The sequence below is a fragment of the Myotis brandtii genome, unplaced genomic scaffold (assembly GCF_000412655.1).
Source record: "Myotis brandtii unplaced genomic scaffold, ASM41265v1 scaffold666, whole genome shotgun sequence".
Lineage (NCBI taxonomy): Eukaryota > Metazoa > Chordata > Mammalia > Chiroptera > Vespertilionidae > Myotis > Myotis brandtii.
In genome coordinates, this window is record NW_005370587.1 from 6219 (window position 1) to 27072 (window position 20854).

A 20854-nucleotide genomic window follows, 5' to 3' on the forward strand; every position below is an offset into this window, starting at 1 on the left:
CACCTCTGACCTCACACCTCTCACCTCACACCTTACACCTCTCATCTTTCACCTCACACCTCTCACCTTTCACCTCTGACCTCACACCTCTCACTTCTCACCTCAGACCTTACACCTCACACTTCTCACCTTTCACCTCTAGCCTCACACCTCATACCTGTCACCTCTGACCTCACACCTCTCATTTCTCACCTCACGCCTCACACCTCACCTCAAGCCCGCCTCTCATCCCACGCCTCATGCCTCTCACCAAACTCATGCCCCACACCCGACAAATCACCCCACACCCCATGCCTCACCTCCTCACACCTCATCTCTCTCCTCACCTCACCTCTCGTATCACAAACATCTCGCCTCACCTCACCTCATGCCCCATGCCTCTTACTTCATCTCACACCTCTCCTCATTCAAGCCCCATGCCTCACCTCACACCTCCCGCCTCACCTCTCTCATCTCATTCCGCACGCGTCTCGTCTCACCTCATCTCATGTCCTACACCTCTCACCTCTGGCCTCAATTCCCGCTCTGCCGGCACATTGTGACGGATCATGACGGGTCTTTGGCTTCAGGTGCACAGCAAGGCCACGCTCCTGAATCCCAGCCCTCACTCCAGCCTGGCCCTGCCCTTCCCTCAGGAGAAAGCCTTGAAGCCTTTTAAATTTTTTTTTGGTTAATCCTCACCCAAGGATATTTTTTCCATGGCTATTTTTAAAAATCTTTATTGTTCAGATTATTACAGATGTTCCTCTCCCCCTACCCCCCCATTGCTCCCCTCCACCCAGTTCCCACCCCACTCCAGGCCTTCCTCTCCCCCAGCTGACCTCGTCCATAGGTGTAAGCTCTTTGTCCAGTCTCTTCCCGCACCCCCCACAACCCCTTTCCCCCAAGAATTGTCAGTCCGCTCCCTTTCTATGCCCCTGATTCTATTACATTCACCAGTTTACTCTGTTCATAAGGTTTTTATTCATTTGATTTTTAGGTTCATTTGTTTTGACTTTGTTGTCATAATTTTTTAGCTCCTCCTCCTCCTCCTCCTCCTCCTCCTCCTCCCTTCAGCATTTCATATAATACTGGTTTGGTGGTGATGAACTCCTTTAGCTTTTTCTTGTCTGTGAAGCTCTTTATCTGACCTTCAATTCTGAATGATAGCTTTGCTGGATAAAGTAATCTTGGTTGTAGGTTCTTGCTATTCATCACTTTGAATATTTCTTGCCACTCCCTTCTGGCCTGCAAAGTTTCTGTTGAGAAATCAGCTGACAGTCGTATGGGTACTCCCTTATAGGTAACTGACTTTTTTTCTCTTGCTGCTTTTAAGATTCTCTCTTTGTCTTTTGCTCTTGGCATTTTAATTATGATGTGTCTTGGTGTGGTCCTCTTTGGATTCCTTTTGTTTGGGGTTCTCTGCACTTCCTGGACCTGTAAGTCTATTTCTTTCACCAGGTAGGGGAAGTTTTCTGTCATTATTTCTTCAAATAGGTTTTCAATATCTTGCTCTCTCTCTTCTTCTGGCACCCCTATAATTCGGATGTTGGTACGCTTGAAGCTGTCCCAGAGGCTCCTTACACTATCTTCGTATTTTTGGATTCTTTTTTCATTTTGCTTTTCCGGTTGGGTGTTTTTTGCTTCTTCGTATTTCAAATCTTTGACTTGATTCTTGCGATCCTCTGGTCTGCTGTTGGGAGTCTGTATAATATTCTTTATTTCAGTCAGTGTATGCTTAATTTCTAGTTGGTCCTTTATCACAACATCGAGGGTCTCACTAGATTTCTTAAGGATCTCAATACATTTATCGGCGGTTTCCATAAAATTCTTGAAAAATCTTAGAACCGTGGTTTTGAACTCTATATCCAGTCGTTTGCTGTCCTCCATTTCTGTCATTTGTGACCTGTTTCTTTGTCTTCGCATTTTGTCTGCTTCCCTGTGTTGGTAGAGTGGTTTTGTGTGCTAGGTGTCCTACAGGGCCCAGTGGCTCAGCCTCCCCAGTTACCTGAGGTGGACACTCTTGGTGCACCCCCTTGTGGGCTTTGTGCACAGTCTTGTTGTAGTTATGCCTTGATTGTTTTAGGTGTCACTGGGAGGAATTGACCTCCAGGCCAATTGGCAGTGAGAATCAGCTGTGTCTGCAGTGGGAGAACTTCTGTGCTGAAGACACCCTTCTGGGGCAAGACTTGCTTCAGTGGGGCTTTGGTGCTCACTGAGTCTGCCCCCTGAGTGTGTTCCTTATGAATCTGAGGAGTTGTAATCTGGGTGGTCCCACTCTGACCACTGGGTACACTGGCTCTTGGATCTAAGGAGGTGCTAATTAAGCCTCTTCCTGAGGTTACCCAGCAGGAGCTATGAAGAGATATGCAGATTCCCCTTCCTTTTTTGGGGGTTTGGGGGTGCCCAGATGAGGCCCAGCTGAGAAGCAATGCAAGCTGCTGTGGGGCCTTGGGCCTTCTCTTGAAGTTCTGGGTCTGTCTGGTCCAGCTGCAATTTGTTAGGTAGTTGTCAGGTTGGAAAGGACCCGGGCATTCATATGCAAAAGGCTTTGCAGCAGCCTGGATGGGGCGGGGTCTCAGAATCAACAGGGCGGAGCAAGCAGCTATGGCTGATTCTCAGCCCTGCCCTAAGGGGCCGAGTGTCTCAGTGTCCCGGTAATTGCTGCCAGCACCTCTGAGGGAAAGCCGCCCTCAAGTTCCGAGTTCTGCCTGCTGCCAGACAGTCCAGTTTCTCCCTGTATGAGCCCTGGGACCCCAGAGATTTCCGGAACCGGAGTTCAGAGCAGTCGGGAGCTTGTGACTCCCTCCCGATTCAAAAAGACAGAATTTCCACGCGCGCCGGAGTCTCCGTACCTCTGCACTTTACTTCTTCTCAATTAAAAGAGCAGCACATCCAGGTGCCAGCACTTTCCGCACCTCCCCACCTCTTACCAGTCTCAATGCGCCTTCTTCACCTCTCTAGTTGTGGAACTTCCACTCATCCAGCTTTCCCACGGTTCTGGGTGGTAGTTGTTCTGCCTTTGTAATTTTGATGTGGTTGTGGGAGGCAGCAAGTATAGATGTTTACCTATGCCGCCACCTTGGTTCTCCCCATGGCTATTTTTTTAGAGAGTAGAAGGAGGGGGAGAGACAGAGAAACACATCCATTGGTTGCCTCCCACACCCGGCCCAACCAAAGCAGGAATGGTGCCCTTGGCAGGAATGGAACCAGCGACCCTTCAGTCCCAGGGCCGACGCTCTAACCACTGAGCAGCAGCTAGACTTTTATCTGTGACCTGTTGCTTGCCTCATATCCCAACACCATTTATTATAGAATGCACATTTTTTCTATTCACCTGAGGAGACATGTTTATCATATGAAACTTACTTTGTATTTGGGTTTATTACTACACCTTCTCTTCTGTTCCATTAATGTGTCTATTTGGCCTGGCGGTGTAGCTCAGTGGAGTGTTGACCTAGGAACCAGAAGGTCACGGTTTGATTCCCGGTCAGGGCACATGCTGTGGGCTTGATTCCCAGTGTGGGGCGTGCAGGAGGCAGCCAGTCAGTGAGTCTTCTCATTGATGTTCCTATATTTCTATTCTTCTCCCTAAAAATCAGTAAAAACTTTTTTAAAAGGTGTGTTTGGGAGTCGTGCACTCCTGAACCTGTCTGGAGGAGGCGATCACGAAAAGGGGTCCAACTGGAACCAGGAGGACGCTCCCCAGGAAACTGGTCCTGAGGAAGTGCTGACTTGGAAACAGCGGGAGAAAGTGCTCACAGACTGCAGCTGCCGCTGTGCACCCCACCCCAGGCGTCCCCTCTGGTTCTCAAACACTCGCTGGCACTCGACCCTGATCTCAAGCTCCCCCTCTACCCCCCACACTGCCTGCACCAGGACGGAGTCATCGCATCCGGGTCTCTCCTCGCCCGTTTCCCCAGGTGCCAGCTGCCCATTAGATGCCGGGCTGGAGTCGGGACACCTAATTCATCTCAAGGTCTCTACTGGCCCCTCATGTTCCCTGGCCCCTTTCCTCATGTCCTCTTTCCCATCACATCCTGGTGAAGGCAGGGTGGAAAATTCAGCTCCAGATCGTTCTCCTTTTGTCAGGCAACTGCTGTAACCACACAGCTGGCGAGAGCCAAGATACAGAATTCTGCTCAAGGTCTTTCCTGGCCACGTACCCAACAACCACTGTGCTCTTCACAGCGGGTTGAAGCACGGAGGGAGAATGTGCCTGCAGGTCTCTCCTTGCCCATTGACTCATGACCCCGTCAAAAGGTGTTGTGTGGAAAGATAAGTAATTTGCCTCCAGTTCTCTCCTCACCTCTTAGCCAAACACCTGCTCTGCCCCTCACATACTGGTCTCAAGGCAGAATGGAAATGTGGCCCCAGGCCTACCACATCCTTCCCCAGACACCCCTCATCTCCTTCATAGCTGGTTGGAGCCAGGATAGAAAATCTGCCTCCAGCTCTCTCCTCATCCCTTACCCCAGGACTCCCCATGCAACTCACATTGCAGACGACAGATATATGGATGGATGCTAAGAATACAGATCCCTATTATTAAGGGCTCCTGAAGGATAACTGAGCTCAAATTTATAATAATAACAATAATAGAAAAATAAAAAAGCAAACCAGAGCCTCATGTTCATTTCCACACAGGAGTTTCTAATATAAACCTCAATTCAGAGGGAGTGGCCTGCAAAGTCCCTCCCACATTGAACTGACTGATAAGACACGTGGACTGAACGAAGGAGAGACGGCAGGACCAGACTAGAACACACAACTGGCGCAGACTGGAGCTGAGCCCTGTGGCCTGAAGGGAACTCACTCGGGGCAGCCTGACCCCAGGGCCTCCCACAGCCACAATGCTTCACACTTAAGCAGCACAGCAGACCTGCTCCCACAGCAGGGCCACTTCATGCTGCTCCTGTAGCAACACTGAGCTGCTCAACAGCCCTCCGTCACCCCAGATGGTGAGCTCTCCCAGCTGCTAGTGTCCTCGTGGAGTTTACACCTCAGAGGCCACTGGCCAGTCTCACTAGTGAAGATGCTCTAATAGGAGTGAGATCAGTTAAGGCCTCCTTTGCACGTAAACTCTTTTGAAATGTGTAAGACACATCAACAAGAATGCAAATAAAAAGTCACACACTTGGTTCCTTTAAGCATATTTAATATTTGAACTCTCATTTTTTATTTTCCCAGACCCCAGAAAAGAGAAAGTTTTTAGCTGACCAATATTTTGTTCCAGAAACATACAGCCTTATCAGCTAATTCATAAAAGAGCTATTTTACAAAGGTACATCTGGATAATTAGAATAAAGTCTTTTAGGTATTTCAAAATATGAGTAAAAATACATGATTATTAATAGAGTTTTCTGAAGACAGTTGCCGTTTTTATAGAGTGATTTCTAGGAAAGAGCCCAAGACTGTTGGTGAACGAGTGAAGAAAGGGTTCTGGCAGAAGAGGCGTGTTAACCACAGCCCAGTGTGCACATCCCAGGGGTCTTTGCAGCCCATCCTCCTAGGAGGTCCATTTCCCAACCAGCTCATTATCAAAACCATCAGGACCAGTGGGGAAGGCATAAGGAATGAAGAAAAGGAACTCTTTTCTTGAACAACTTTGCAGGACATTTTGAAAAGGTAGAAAAATCAGAAAAAAAAACACAAAACAAAAATTGTAATATTAGGAGGACAAAGGCCCTGCTCATGGTCTGTCCTGAGGGCCTTTGCACTGGGTTCTCAATGGCGCCTTCAGTGCCTCCAGGGAGGAAATATCGGCCAGAGCCCTAGGAGTTCCAGTGACACTCCCCATGGCTGCAGAGGAAGCGCTTCCGGCTGGGAGTGCGAAGCCCCACGCAGCACGCCCACCTCAGGACGCCAAAAAGGAAAAGGGGGCCAATGAAAGGAAACTCGGAGAACATACTTTAGCTTCTGAAAGTAAGAAAAAAGACTCTTCTCCTCCACGGTCACATCAGTCCCCCCCTCCTCCACAATAAAAGCGTGTTCCCCTCTGTGCCCAAACTGTATTTATTATACTGCATGGCAAGTACATTTCATAACACTTTTTCCTAAAAGTGCCCGGCTAGTGTGGCTCAGTGGCTGAGGGTTGACTCATGTACCAGGAGTCAAGGTTTGATTTCTATTTTATAAATAGAAATCACATGCCCGGGTTGCAGGCTCGATCCCCAGTAGGGGGCGTGCAGGAGGCAGCTGATCAATGTTTCTCATTGATGTTTCTTTCTCTCTCTCTCCCCCTCTCCTTTCCTCTTTAAAAATCAGTAATTGTTTTTTAAAAGCCCAAAAAAGTTGTGAAATGTACCTCCCGTGCAGTATAATAAATAATTACAGTAGATTCGAAAAGCCAAGAAAGCTCAAGCAGCTGGGGAGCTGATATCAAGGAAGGTACAAGCTGTCGCTTCTCAGGCAGTGATCAGCACTTTAAATTAGAGGCCCGAGAGCCCAGTGATTTGTCTGGATTAACTGTCCTCTCTCTGTTCCTACTTCATGAGGCCTCAGGAGAGAGCACAGGCCCACAGGCGGCTCCCACAGCCAGCCAGCTCCCCTGGTCTGGGAAAGTGCTCTGTCCACTACGTCTGGATTCCTCGGTGTGGAAGTGGATTCCAGCTTCTGGTCTCCTGAGAAAATGACTTTGATGGTAACTGAACCATTTCCACTCAAGGGCAGGATGAATTCCATCATCCTGAAAGGCAGATCGAATATCAAAGTAAAACAGATGTGACGATAATGGTCAGTGTAAGTGGGAGGTGTGGGAGGCCAGGCGAGGGAGGAGGAGGAGGAAGTTCAGCTGGGAAGACAGAAAGAACACTCAAAACGGTGGGATCTCTTCAAAATTAGACTTCAGTTTGGGGCTGTGTTTGACAATCTAGACACACATGGATCTGGCAGTACTAGAGCTGTGGTCACAGTATTGTCCCAGTCAGCCCTGTTACTGTTCCAAGGAGAGGTTAAACTGCCGGAAAAGAAAAGCAAACAGTTGCCAAGGACAAGGTATTGGCTGAGCTAGAGGAGAAACCACGATGCTGCTAATCTGCTGACCTAGCCAGCGCCTCCGGTGAGCGCCAGGGACGCTGCAGGTCCCGCAGGCCTGCAGGTGGGATGCGAGCTCTCTCAGTGCCTTTCTCCGGATGCCCTGCCCACTGATGGTCTGAGGGCCACGGCCAGAGGGGAACCCCTAGCTGAGTGAGCGCATTATTCCCAGCAGCACCATGTGACCATCTAGTTGCTACCTGCTTCTTTTAAGAGATCAGAAGGTTCAAGTTCCACTTATATATTAGCTTCTGCTCCTAAAATTTAAATCCCACTCTAATTTAATTTATACTTGGTCTACGACCCAAAATATAATTATAATTTATAAACGAGGGTACAGCAATACAAGCTGTTCAGTTTACTAAAAACAGAGGTCAGTTTTGAAAAGGCAGACACAGGAACCTGGACATCGATGAACGTGCTGTAAGCTGTCATGCTGTTTATGACAGTAGCTGGGAAACCTCCTGTGCATGATGAGTTTGTGTGTGTGTGTGTGTGTGTGTGTGTGTGTGTGTGTTTGAGTGTGTGTGTGAGAGAGTGTGTGTGTGTTTGAGTGTGTGTGAGTGTGTGCAATGAGTGTGTGTGTGATGAGTATGTGTGTGAGTGTGTGTGTGTAACTAGACAGCAGGGAAGAAGATCACAGCCGGACCCTCCAGTGTCAGAGGGCACTGCTGAAGGACGAGAGCAGTGGGTGAACTCCTTGCATATTAACACAATTTTAAGATTTGACAAACGATTTCCTTTTAGTTGGCAAAACTACTCCAAAACATATATACCTGATGCACAAAGAAAATCACAGAAAACAATATAACTGAAGGTGCTCTCGAGCCACTACTCTGACCTCTGTCCTCTGTGGGGTGCTGCCAACACGGCTGGCCATCCTGGGGCAGGCGTTCCCCCACTCGCCGGCAGGTCCAGTGCGTCTGTGAGGCAGGCAGGCAGGCACCAGCAGGGAGAAGCGCCAGCAGGGAGCTGGTCCAGGCAGCTCTGCCTTCTCCACCCTTTCTCCACTCACTCTTGGCTCTCCTTTTTACTTGAGCCCTTTGGCACCATCCGTGCAAACATCAGAGTCAAACCTCCAGGTACGAAAATGTTACTGACCACAGGAGCAGCAGTACCTGTGCCGAGTGGCAGCCACTTCAACTCAGGAGTGACTCAGTTGCAGACCTTCCCAAACTCCTTCGGCTGCTGCCATCCCGCCCTCCTCGGAACCCCACCCCTGCCATCTGAGGCACCTCCACTTGTTTTTGCTTTTACTTCCTGCTCATCTGCAGGAACAACTGTACACACGTGCTGTAGTCCAATGTATAATTATAAAGATGAAGCAATATTAAGAAAAACAAATTTATAGTCAAGAAAATAAAATTTGCTTTCCTTTCCCGCCCAAATCCCAACCCTCAATGGAAAAGAAAACCACAGAAGAAAACACACCCATTCCCAGTGGCTGCTTGTAGCACAGGAGGCTCTGGTTCAGTTATCCCAGCGGGAGCGCAGTGCTGGCCTCGGAGGGGAGGGGGCCCTGCGCTCTGCCCCCCTGGGGAGCACAGGAGCACAGGCCCGGCTCTGCCTTGAGGTTAGGTGGGAGCAGCCACTGGGCAGCAGAGGCTAGACACAGTGGAAGGCTGGGTGCTCCTCCCCCGGCTGCTCTCTTTCCACCCAACCTCCTGCCACCCCTCCTGAGCTCTCTGCTTCAGGAGCCACTGGTCTTTGGTGAACTAAATATAAAGGGACAAAAGTCTCACTACATAATTAAAACACAGCAAGATAGAAATTAAAATGTGCTTTCAAATGTGGAATGAAGTCAAATAAATACATCTGATTTTCTCATTTTCTTAGGTCTAAATAAAATTTCATACCCGACACCCAGAGCTCTCTGCATTTGGTTTTTGTTCTGAATCAAAATGAGTTTCTGGTCGTGAGGCGTGCAGAGTGCGGAGCGGAGGTTCCCTCGCGGACAGCAGGGCAGCTGCCAACTGGGAAGGACAGTCCTGCTCTGGGCTTGAACAGGCCAGTGCCGAAGCTTCCCAGGCAGACCCTCTGTCACTCTCTCTCCCTCCACACCGGGGCCAGGATGTGCCGATGCTCAAACTCCAACCACCTCCAGGACGTGCAGCTCTAGCTTTTATCTGGAAGAATAAGGACATCGGGGATCAAAGTAAGAAGAAAGGACACAGGACACCTGGGGAACACTGTGAACTCCGCGGGCCCAGCTCTGTCTCTGTTTCTGGACCAGGACAGCCTCATCCAAGAGCCAATGACCGTAAACTGCTGTGCTGAGCTCAGCACCACCTGCAACCACAGAGACAAAGAGCAGCGAGACCAAGAGGACCAGGCCTGGGTCAGGAGCTACAGCGCAGGCAGCCCCAGGGCACAGGGTCAGCAGCCCCTCTACTCTGCCTCCCGCTGTGCAAAGGGGAGATGGGGTGATTTTTGATGTTTGAAAACATTTTTAAATATTTATTTATTTAATTTGTTTGTTTTTGCAAACAGTTTTTTAAAGACAAAGAAGAAAAGGAATCTCCTGAGGTTTCTATTTTAAAGAGTAAGAAATCATTTCATGTATTTGTTCAGGCAGAATTCCAGAGTCTGGAATCTACCACTTTCACGTACCTGAGTGTTTGTCTGTGAGGGCTGACCCAGCCAGCCTTTGGCAAAGAATGGTATAACTTTCCTCCACCTTCTGTAAAATATAAGCATAGGTTTTTCATTGGAACGTCATAAAAAATTATTTTTGAAAAGAAAAATGTTTTTCAGTATTACAGGTATGCTTCCAAATTGCAACATAAACATAATTAAAATTTTGTTAGTGGAGGGAAAAAAGGAAATTTCATTCCTTTTGCCTTTTTCCGTCTTAAATGAGTGACTTAATGTTTCCCCCGTGAGAAGAAAGTAGAGAGAGCAGCTGGAAGAGGCCCTTCCCAGGGCCGCCTGGCACAGGCCGCCTGGCACAGGGACCCGAGAGCCGCCTGCACACGCCTTTCAGATGTTCCCTTCAGCAGCCCCAGGGACACTGCGTGTGAACCTGGGAAACACTGTCCCCAAAGCCTCCACTGCACGGCCAGTGGGCGCAGTGGGGCTGCAGACGGAAACGTCAATAAAGCCCTTTCTTCAGAAGCTACCCAGGCGGTCAGGCTTGACAAGGGGCCAGGACAGGGAGTGACAGCCTTACTCACAACTCACAAACCCCTCACGCGGTGTTTCACTCACAGGAGCCACTTCCATTTCCACACCAACCCCAGCACCGGGCTAACATGCCCCGGCCTCGATTCCCAGGACACCAGCCCTTCATCCTGCTATTTGTTCCACCTCCACAAGGTGGCCAGCCAGGCCCCTCAGACACATACGGGCCTGACACGTAGAAGCCTGTGCAAGCACAGCTCTCCGGCTGCAGCTTTTCCTGTCGCTGTGCTTTGTAACCAGAAAACAATGCTGACCTCTGCTTCTCATCAGGCCTTTTCATGGATGATGGTCAAAGAAAACACACATTGAAAACAACGAGTTTGCTCCCTTCTATTCCATGTGCTTCCCATCACTGAGTCCTGAGGAGGCCGAGGCCCGAGGTACCTTTAAATGCTCAAGGGCAGACTCGATCTTGCGGATGCACTCCAGGACCTGGCTCTGGGAGTCTGTGCACGCGGAGGGACTCTGGATCTCAAAGCAGGCCCCCTCCAGGGCTCCCCAGCGCTGCGGGGCCAAGGGCTCTGGGGTGAATGGTGACACGGCCCCGTCGGAAAGAGCCTTCTGGGAAGAGGGCCGCTGCTGCTGGGCAGGGTCCACGGCGGGGAGGCCCGTCCTGGGCTGCGGGGGGAGCCAGGCAGCGCCCTCCTCATCGGTGGAGCTCTCCTGCACGGCTTCATAGCCATCGAGGATCAAATAGTTTCCTATGGGCAGAGACAGAGCAGGCGGTGAGACTAGGACTGCCATCAGCACATCAGAACACGGGACTGGGTGATACGGTGATAGCTTTAAAAGCTATTCAAGACTGTGAAAGCCATTAATTCCCGAATTCCCACGTTTAAAGTACAACCTAATGTTCTCCCTTCGGGTTCCAGGGAAACTTAGCAAACTTTCATGGTACTTTCTGAGTAATTCATAGGAGTTAGCATTTGAAAAGTTAAAAGCTGAAAACTACAAAGTTCCTATATGATCTTGCCACCACCTCCCTTGCTACGTGTCCCCCCTCCTCCCGCTTCATCTCCCACCTTTGTTCTCCCTGCCCGCTACTCACTCCTCAACCCCAAGCCCGAGCTTGCTGCACAGCTGCGCCTCCTCTCTCTGAGACTCTGCTCGACATCCCAAGCTGCTTCCCGGTCTCGGCTCAGATGCAGCCTCAGCAGAGGCCTCTGCCCTGGTCCCTTGTCTGCCCCTCACTCTCTGTGACCCTTAGTCTGACTTATTTTCCGGTGAAGACTTCTTCTATCTGACTCTATTTATTTGCTTACTTATTTATCACTAGTGGCCCAGTGCACAGATTTGTGCACATTGAAAGGAAATTAATTAGAAGAAATATTTTAAGATCGCTATTTGCCCTTTCTCTATAATAGAAGTGTCAGAGATGAAAGAAAATTAGTAAAATGTGTATGAAAATATATAAATTGATTAATAAACAATATCAATATGATATAACAAAGACATGATATAAAAACAACAAAAACATGATATAAACACAAATTGATAAAAAAATGATAAATTGATTAACCTTATTCTAATATCTCCCTGTACACCGCATTAAGAGTGAAAACACTTTCAGAGTGCTTGATTAATTTCCCTTGTGATGAAGTATTTACAACTTTAACTTTAACGTCACACGCTGTTCGAACTCGAGAGAAAGAACATATAACTGACCATGTCTGAAAACGGGTTCAGATAGGAATATTCCTACTCTGTCTAGAGCAGGGGTGGGCAAACTTTTTGACTCAAGGGCCACAATGGGTTCTTAAACTGGACCGGAGGGCCGGAACAAAAGCATGGATGGAGTGTTTGTGTGAACTAATATAAATTCAAAGTAAACATCATTACATAAAAGGGTACGGTCTTTTTTTTTTTAGTTTTATTCATTTCAAACGGGCCGGATCCGGCCCGCGGGCCGTAGTTTGCCCACGGCTGGGCTAGAGTTTGTCCTGTGATTATTAATAGTCTTCGCAAACGCTGGCATCACAGGAAACCGTCGTCGAATCAATTTAAATGGGAGGCCAGTGTCAGATGGGGACAAATTCTTGGAATCAGAACAGCCTCTCTACCTGCAATCCTGTTAATACTTCAGCTTCGATAATGTTAGGTCATAACCTTTTGATAATAAATCTAGTACCATTACAAAGACCCCATTTACTATTAAGATTTCTCAGCTGCATGATGATTGCACCTACTTTCAATTTTAATTTATGACATGGCATTCCCAAAGGAGTAATACTATTAAGAAATTCGATGGGAAAATTTTCCTTTTTGGCATCATCCATTGAATGGATGGAATCATCACTCAAATAGGCGTGAAAATCGCCATCGTGTATATCCAAATTTTCTTCATTTAGTGCAGCGGTTCTCAACCTGTGGGTCGCGACCCCTTTGGCGGTCGAACGACCCTTTCACAGGGGTCGCCTAAGACCATTGTGCATATCAGATATTTACATTACAATTCATAACAGTAGCAACATTACAGTTATGAAGTAGCAACAAAAATAATTTTATGGTTGGGTCACAACATGAGGAACTATATTTAAAGGGCCAGAAGGTTGAGAACCAATGATTTAGTTTATGAACGTGCTCATTTTTAGGACAAAGAATCACACATTTAGATATATTTTAAATATTATCTTTGATATGCTATTTCCAAAGGTAGCTTCACTAATAAGTCCGTTACAAGTCATTTCATGGGGGATTTTAATAATATCTATTTCAAGAGCTTTACATGTATTGCGCATGCGAGAGTCAACATTTATTTTTAAATTGCCAGTGCGCGTCATATGTACTGGCCAGTTGGTCGGTCAGACGGACAGTCGGTTGGTCACTTAGCCTTTTATTGTTTTATTTTATTTTTTTAATATATTTTTATTGATTTCAGAGAGAAGGGAGAGGGAGAGAGAGAAACATCAATGATGAAAGGGAATCATTGATTGGCTGCCTCCTGCACACCCCCCACTGGGGATTGAGCCCGCAACCCAGGCATGTGCCCCTGACCAGAATCGAACCCAAGACCCTCCAGTCCACAGGCTGATGCTGTATCCACTGAGCCAAACAAGCAAGGGCAGCCTTTTATATACATATAGATTACTCTTCCCCCTACTAGCACCTAAGCTTCATGAGAAGAGTTGATTTTTGTTTATTCAATGCTGTATCTCCTAGCACTAGAGTAGATTCAATAATTATTTAGTGTGATAAAGAATAAATAACACACACACACAATGCTTGCAAACCCAAACACCATCTGTTTCAACACACAGGACAGTAATGGCAATCACCATCGAAGTGTACATGTGAGAGAACTTGCCTGAGATGTGTACGTTAACGTCCTTCTCTTCCTGTTTAACTGCTCCCTCACCCTCCGATGGATTATCATCATTGTGTACTTCATGGGCATCAAAAAAGTGCTCCCCACTCTCATCAAGACCGCCTTCCGGCTCTGCAGGAGGAGCCTCCAGGGGAACAGGTGTGCGGCCCGTCACCGCAACACTACCTGCCTGGCCCTCCTGCAATGCCGGGACCACGGGGTCCCGTGGAGCAGGAGAGTCCGCTGAGGCCCGTGGACTGCTGCACGTTGAAAGGCCACCTGCTCCAGCTCTCAAGGGCATCTGTCTTTGACCAGGACAGGACTTCATAATTTCAAAGTTCTGGGTTCCACTGTCTGCCTGCACCCCTGGGAAGGCCGTCCTGCATCTTGAAAAATGTGGCCAATCTTCCTGAGTGCTCTTCTCAGCCAGACTCAGCTTCTGTGCCAGCAGCTGCTTCAACAAGCCCACTGCAAGATTGGGGGGGGGGGGGGGGGCTGTGACCTCAGACTGAAACCCAAACTAAAGGAGTACCGTTAGCAAGTGTCTCTAAAAGGAAGCACCTTTTTAGTAACATGCAGTCAAAATATTAATTTCATAGAATTATTTTTATTTTCTGAAATAAAGCACCATCTACAGACAATATAATATTAAACTAGACTTGAAAAATCTAGGTATTTGTAACGGGAAGTGCTCCTACTGAGAATTGCTAAGTAACCAACTACGTCCTCTTCCATTTTTTCTTCCGTTTACTAGTAACTGGGATAAGGCCCAAAGATGCTGAGAAGCTTTGTTAAGCTAGACAACAAAAACTCTGCAAGTTCTGTTTTTCCAGAAGCAGACACTATACACATAGGCATTATTTTTCTAATTTAATTAAACACAAAGAACATTTATTTTATCATTTACTAGAGACCTGGTGCACGGATTTGTGCACCAGTGGGGTCCCTCGGCCTGGCCTGCGGAAAACGGGCTGAAACCAGCTCTCTGACATCCCCCGAGGGGTCCCGCATTACGAGAGGGTGCAGGCCAGGCTGAGGGATCCCACTGGTGCACAACGGAGCCCGGGGAGGGACTGCAGGAGGTTGGCCAGCCGGGGAGGGACTGTGGGAGGGCTTCAGGGCGTGTCTGGCCTATCTTGCCCAGTCCTGATCAGCCAGACCTTAGCAACAAGCTAACCTACTGGCTGGAGCATCTGGCCCCCCCCCGGTGGTCAGTGCACATCATAGCAACTGTTCAAACTGTCAACTGGTGGGACACTTAGCATATTAGGCTTTTATTATATAGGACTAGAGGCCCGGTGCACAAATTTGTGCATGGGTGGGGTTCAGCCGGCCCACCGAGATCAGGGCCGATTGGGCTGGGCTGGCCAGGAGGAGGGGCTGTGGGCAGTTGGCGGGCTGGCCCTGCCCCCTGGTCAAACTCCGGTTGAACTTCAGGTCGAGGGGACAATTTGCATATTACCCTTTTATTATATAGGATAATAACCTAAAGACTTTCCTTAAGTGGTGAAGAAAATAAACTTCCCTGTAAAAATATTTAATTCTAATGACTTGGCAATGTGTATAATTTCAAAAGGGAATAGTAATTAGTTTTTCTTAAATGAACTTATTCATGGCATAGCTTCCTTAAGTTGTTAAAAAAAAAGAACCAATTTAACTTTGAATAGGCAAGTGTATGCTGTAAGGCCCCTCATACAATGGCAGTTGGGACAAGGTTAGTCAAACCATCAGAAATCTTTATTGTACTTATAAATGCCTAACCACTCGGCTGTACACCTGAAATTAATATAATATTGAATTTGAAATGTAATTGAAAAAAACAATTTTTAAAAGAGAAATCATGATCAAGGTTCATTCCGGAGAATCTAGAATTAATCAGGTTTGAATAAGCGAGACCAATGCCCCCTTTCAGCTCTGTCTTAGTTTCTATCTTCTGTTCCTCGGAGGCCTAAGGCTCTGACCTTGTCTTCCTGCTTTGCATTCACTTCTAAGAGACGCTCTGAATCCCTGTGGCTGTAATGCTCACATCCACCTCCCTCCCAGCCCTTCCCAAATCCCAGCCTGAAACTGCAACCTCCTGCTTCCTCTTAATGCTTTACCATTCATTGTCTTAAGCTCAGTATGTTTTACAATTAAGCCCACAATCTCTGGCAAATTAAAAAAGGGGGGCAAGTGTGACAGTGGGCAGTGGTAGTCCTTTTTGACTTTTATATCTGATAAAAATATTAACATTATCTCTATTTCCTTTTCTTTGTCCTCACATCCAAACAAGTCAATTGCTTTAAATATTTGTTGACTCCTCAATTTATATTTATTCCTCTGACACCATTCTAGTTCTAACCCTTTAGGCTCAAGTCCACGCTACTACAATAGTCTAACAGTAAGTGTACCACTCTAAACCTCTTTCCATTAAAATCCTTTCACAGTTCTCAAATCTTTTTTCATTAGTCATAACCTTAAAGACTTCAAATGGATCTCTACAGTTAGAGTCATCATTCTCAGCCTTTCCCCCACCCCCACTACCCCTGAGAGATGTGGCACTCCCACTTGCGGCTGATCATCAGCGGCTGGCGAGGAGGGGCAGCCAAGAGTGGCAAGGCCTGCCCACACCCCTGGGTAAGTGCATGGTGTGTCTGTGTGTGGGGATGGACCTCGGCAGAGAACACTACAATTGCCACAAGCGTATTAGAAGAGTAACTTGTAGTTTGGAAAAGCCCTCTGAACACGGTGTTGTGCCATCCGTAAAGTTCAGGGGACTCAGACTAGTATTCAAGGCTCCAGCAGGTGGGCAGCACCACCATCTGCCCCTTTGCACTCCGTCTCACACAGCTCCTGTGCTTGCAGGCTCTCCCACAGGCCAGCCATCTATCCCTGCCCTCTGAACACCCTCAGTTTCCCCTCGCTGTGCTTTTGGTGTCATCATATTCTTGCTGAATAACTTCTACTCTTCTATCAGAGACTTACCCACCCTTGAAGGCTCTCATTTCCTGATGCCTCCCTGCCCTGGTCCCCCTGACCAGATCACTTTGGACGTCCCTATGTGTTTACTTAAAAAGATGGGCAATGTTTCTATTATCCTCCCAACTAGACTGTAAAATTCTACCAAGAAAAAGTCTGTTTGTACTTCTTTAGATTCTCCCTAAATGACTGCATAGTACATGACAGAGCTCTGGTACTTACTAAGAATCTGTGTGAACTTATAAATCAAACTTACAGTTCCTCAGTGCGTCCAACGCCCACCGCTCTTCCGAGACAGGCACGTATGGGTCTGGGGTTGTGATTTGGTCATTGACTCCTGCTTCCTTGACAGCTCGCTCTGCGTGCTGCGCCTGTGCAAACCGCCTCTCAGCCACAGAGAACTCGTCTGCCTCTGCTTTCCCAGAAGTGCCCAGTGGATGAGACTGAGGTTTTGATGATAGTAAGGGAGGCTCTAATCCCAAATCTCTGTCTGTTCAATGAAATAGGAAAAGTAGAACATATCTTTTAACTTTTAACATGAAGCATTCAGGAAATACTTGGGGAAAAAAATGATCACATGAACTACCGAGATTGTTAAGTCAGAGCAGTGTTTTAATGGCCCAAAGAAGGCTCATGAGCAAAGTTTGTTAAAATGAAAAACTGATGCCCGAACCTGCCTAAAACAAAAAGAGTTAAAGTTTCTGTGCATTTTAAAAAACATTTTTATTGATTTCAGAGAGGAAAGGAGAGGGAGAGAGAGAGAGAAACATCAATGATGAGAGAGAACCATTGATTGGCTGCCTCCTGCACACCCCCTACTGGGGATCAAGCCTGCAACCCAGGCATGTGCCCTGACTGGGAATCGAACCGTGACCTCCTGGTTCATAGGTCGATGTTCACCCACTGAGCCAGGTGGCCAGCGGTTTCTGTGCATTTTAATAAGCAACACGTGGACCACATTCTTCCCAGGAAACTAGCAGGTAAGTTTACCTGGACTCTGCAGGCCAGCGACTGAAACGCCATGAGGCTCCGCCTTCAATTTGGGAGGCTCACCGTCGTCATTGTCTCCTCTGTAGGAGAAAGAAGACCATTGTTAAACATCACAGGTGCCTACACACACTGCAACAAAATGCAAACATCACCCACTCCTGTTCTGACCAAAAGAAAACAAACAAACAAAGACATTCCTCAGACAGGCCCAGGCACACTCACTCGCAAGGTGGTGACTGTGGTAATGGGATTGGCTTTGTGGACGGCTCCTTCACCGACGCGGCCATCCGACAGATTAGGTCCTGCCAGCTGTGGAATTTTTATAAGAATCCCACATACAAAAGGGGAAGGAAAAAGAAAGGCCTTTAAATACACTGAGAACGCAAAAATAAAAACTACAACAAATATACCAGAAACCAAAACAAACCAACCAAACAAGAAACTGTACTTCTGACAGAGATCATATTTATGTTGACATGATCATAAATATCTATTAAGCAGAGATTATAACTGTACCTTAAAGAAAATCCTAACAATATCATGAACACACTGCCCATTAAAACACTTCCCATGACCCGTCTGCATTTTTTTCTTTAGAAAACATACTTCCAGTAGAACAGAATCAAAATAAGGGACATCAGTCTAAAAAGCAACACGTTCTTAGAAAAACTATCTAAAAGAATATAGAGGACTTGCTTATTTTTTGGTTTTCAAGGTCCTATTGCAGAAACAATGTTACGTTTGTGAAAGATTATAGTCAGGACATTGAAAACATTGGCGCACCAAGGGGTGGGAGCGTAAAGGGTAAGGGGCCCCCATGGTGAGGGAACGAGATGGACTTTGCGCAGTAAACACACAATGCGATATACAGACGATGCATCAGAGAATTACACACTTGAAACCTATATAATTTCATTAACTCATGTCACCCCAATAGATTTAATTTAAAAAGTTAGAGAAACAGCGATGTTTAATACATACACAGTCTTTTCCGAAACTGTCTGTGCCACCAGCTCATAGATTTGGGCTCCATTGTCTGACATGGAGATGACAAAAAAAGCTTTGTTATCTAGAAAAAAAAAGATAAAAATGCCTCACAGTGTGACCCACAGAGGCCATTCCTAGGCTCTGGTACTATTTTGCATCTTAGTCAGGTAAAGATTACATGTGTTCACTCTGTAAACGTGTTTACTTCATGAAAATTCACCAAGCTACACACTTAAAACTTTGTACAACAGACTGTGTGTTCTACTGTGTTTATAATATTGCTACAAAGCAAAGATTATAAACACTAGCACAGACTCCACAGGAATTCACTAGAAACAATTAGTCAAAGTGCCTAAATTTACCCTGCTATCATGGAACTAACGAGTTTTAAAAGGGATCTCATTGTCAATATCATCTTATCTAATAAAGAGGGAACGTGCAAATTGACCGTCAAACCATAACGGCCAAGATGGCTGTGCCCACAGCAGAGGCCGAGTTCCTGTAATGAGCCTTAACGAGCAATCAGCAGGGACCTGAGGCTGCATGGTGCTGTGCCAGGGCAGGGCACCTTAGGCTGCGGCCCTTGCCTGGTGGGGCTTGACAAGGGACTTCAGGCCGCACCCCCTCTGCCTGGCAGGGCTTAACGGGGGACCTCAGGCTGTGCCCCCCCGCCCACAGGGCTTGACGGGAAACCTCAAGGCGCACCCCCTGCACCAGTGCTGGGCCAGGGGACCTGTGGCTGTGCCCCCAGCCCAGTGGGGTTTGATGGGGACCTCTAGGCATGCCTCCTGCCCCACCCTGGGCTGGGGAACCTGAGGCTGTGCCCCTGCTTGGCGGGGCTTGATGGGGGAACCTCAGGCCGTGCCCCCTGGCCCAGGCCAGGGGATCTCAAGGCGCACCCCCTGGCCCAGGCTGGGGGACCTCAGGCTGCAACCCCCGCCCCAGCGCCGGGCCAGGCGACCTGAGGCCGCGCCTCCCACCTGGCAGGGCTTGACGGGGATGGGGCCAGCAGAGCCTGGATCTAGCCCAATGGGGGTGGGGCTGGCCGGGTCTGGGTCTCGCGCGATTTCGAGGTGCACGTGGGTGGGTGGGGACTTGACTCTGGTTCCCGTGGTGTGCCCCAGACTGTGACAGGAGGAAGATTTTCATATACATTTTACTAATTTTCTTTCATCTCTGACACTTCTATTATAGAGAAAAGGCAAATAGCAATATTAAAATATTTCCTCTAATTAATTTCCTTTTAATGTGCACGAATTTTGTGCACTGGGTCACTAGCTAATATATAATTTGCTAACTTAAACTGATTTCAAAAATCTAAACTACACCCATCTCTTGAGGTTTTGCCCCTTTCCCTACCAAATCAAAAAACATACCACTCAAATGAAAGCCTTTTGTCTATCAATGATTTGAACAAGGAATAAAAGACCAAACTAATATGCAGAAAATTTTCAAATGCAGAAAACTGCTCAGAGAGTCTGGGTGTCCTAATTTGGGAGTATAAACTCTTAATCCACTTTCCAAGCAGTAAATAAATATCATTTAATTTGTATAAGAATATGAAAAGAACAAAACTTTATGCCAGCTGTTCTATGTAAATAACACTAAATATCTTACACAACTTTACCATGAACCTGAAGGTTAGCAACACTCAGCAGAAATGCTCACCTGTGGCCACTTGTCGAACCAGCACTGTATTCAGCTTAATGACAGGGCTAAATGTGTGCTTGCTATCAGCTGTGGATGCCAGAATCTTACTGTGACACCGTAACACCAGCCTATCATCCTGCTTTTGTAGCAACACAAGGATGTCTTCCAGCAGCAATGTATACAGATCTAGAGATAAAAACACAGGGATGGGTGATTAGTACAGAAACTGAGACGTGTTTTATACATTTTATAAAAGTTCAACAGAGTAATTTTCTGGAAAAAAAAATGGACTCCATTACCCTGAAGTATCAGCCTGACAAAAAATCAAAAAGCAACAGTTCCTCAACACAGACAGCTGTAGCCTCATGATCCAAAAGCCCAGACTCATGCAGATGCATGGATGATGGAGACAGGACTGAATCATGACAGTTTCCTGTTTCACCCCCACACGAACAAGTAACACACTTCACAGATACAAAACCACAGAAGCACATCTCCTGTAAGTGCATGAATAACACAAAGTAGCAATGCTAACTGCTGTAACTGAAAATTGTAAATGGTTCTCTCTTCTTCTAAGAAACTTTCCTGAGATTAAAAATGGCGGCAGAGTAGGAGGATGCTGCATGGTCAAGCTCCCAGGAACAAGCTGGAATTACAACTGAAATACGAGAAGGCTTCCTGAATAATCAACGGAAAACTCACAGGAGAGAACCCTGATACCCAAGGACCGAATGTGGAGCCTGCATAGAGACTGGTAGGAGGGGCAGAGAC

At 47.1% G+C, this 20854-nt stretch overlaps 1 protein-coding gene across 9 annotated transcripts in view; it reads right to left on the bottom strand.

Annotated features, from left to right (window-relative positions):
* Positions 1 to 6828: 6828 nt before the first annotated feature.
* Positions 6829 to 20854, bottom strand: part of ARHGEF12 (Rho guanine nucleotide exchange factor (GEF) 12) — a 186886-nt gene continuing 172860 nt past the window's right edge. For all 9 annotated transcript variants that reach the window (XM_014528955.1, XM_014528950.1, XM_014528951.1 and 6 more), the window contains 9 exons: positions 20102 to 20269; positions 18428 to 18515; positions 17669 to 17755; positions 17447 to 17526; positions 16713 to 16946; positions 13499 to 13966; positions 10579 to 10895; positions 9625 to 9694; positions 6829 to 9140 (listed from right to left, as the gene is read on the bottom strand). In XM_014528955.1, coding sequence (XP_014384441.1) covers positions 9130 to 9140; positions 9625 to 9694; positions 10579 to 10895; positions 13499 to 13966; positions 16713 to 16946; positions 17447 to 17526; positions 17669 to 17755; positions 18428 to 18515; positions 20102 to 20269 — 1523 coding nt within the window. In that variant the 3' untranslated portion in view covers positions 6829 to 9129. The remainder of the gene's footprint in view (positions 9141 to 9624; positions 9695 to 10578; positions 10896 to 13498; positions 13967 to 16712; positions 16947 to 17446; positions 17527 to 17668; positions 17756 to 18427; positions 18516 to 20101; positions 20270 to 20854) is intronic.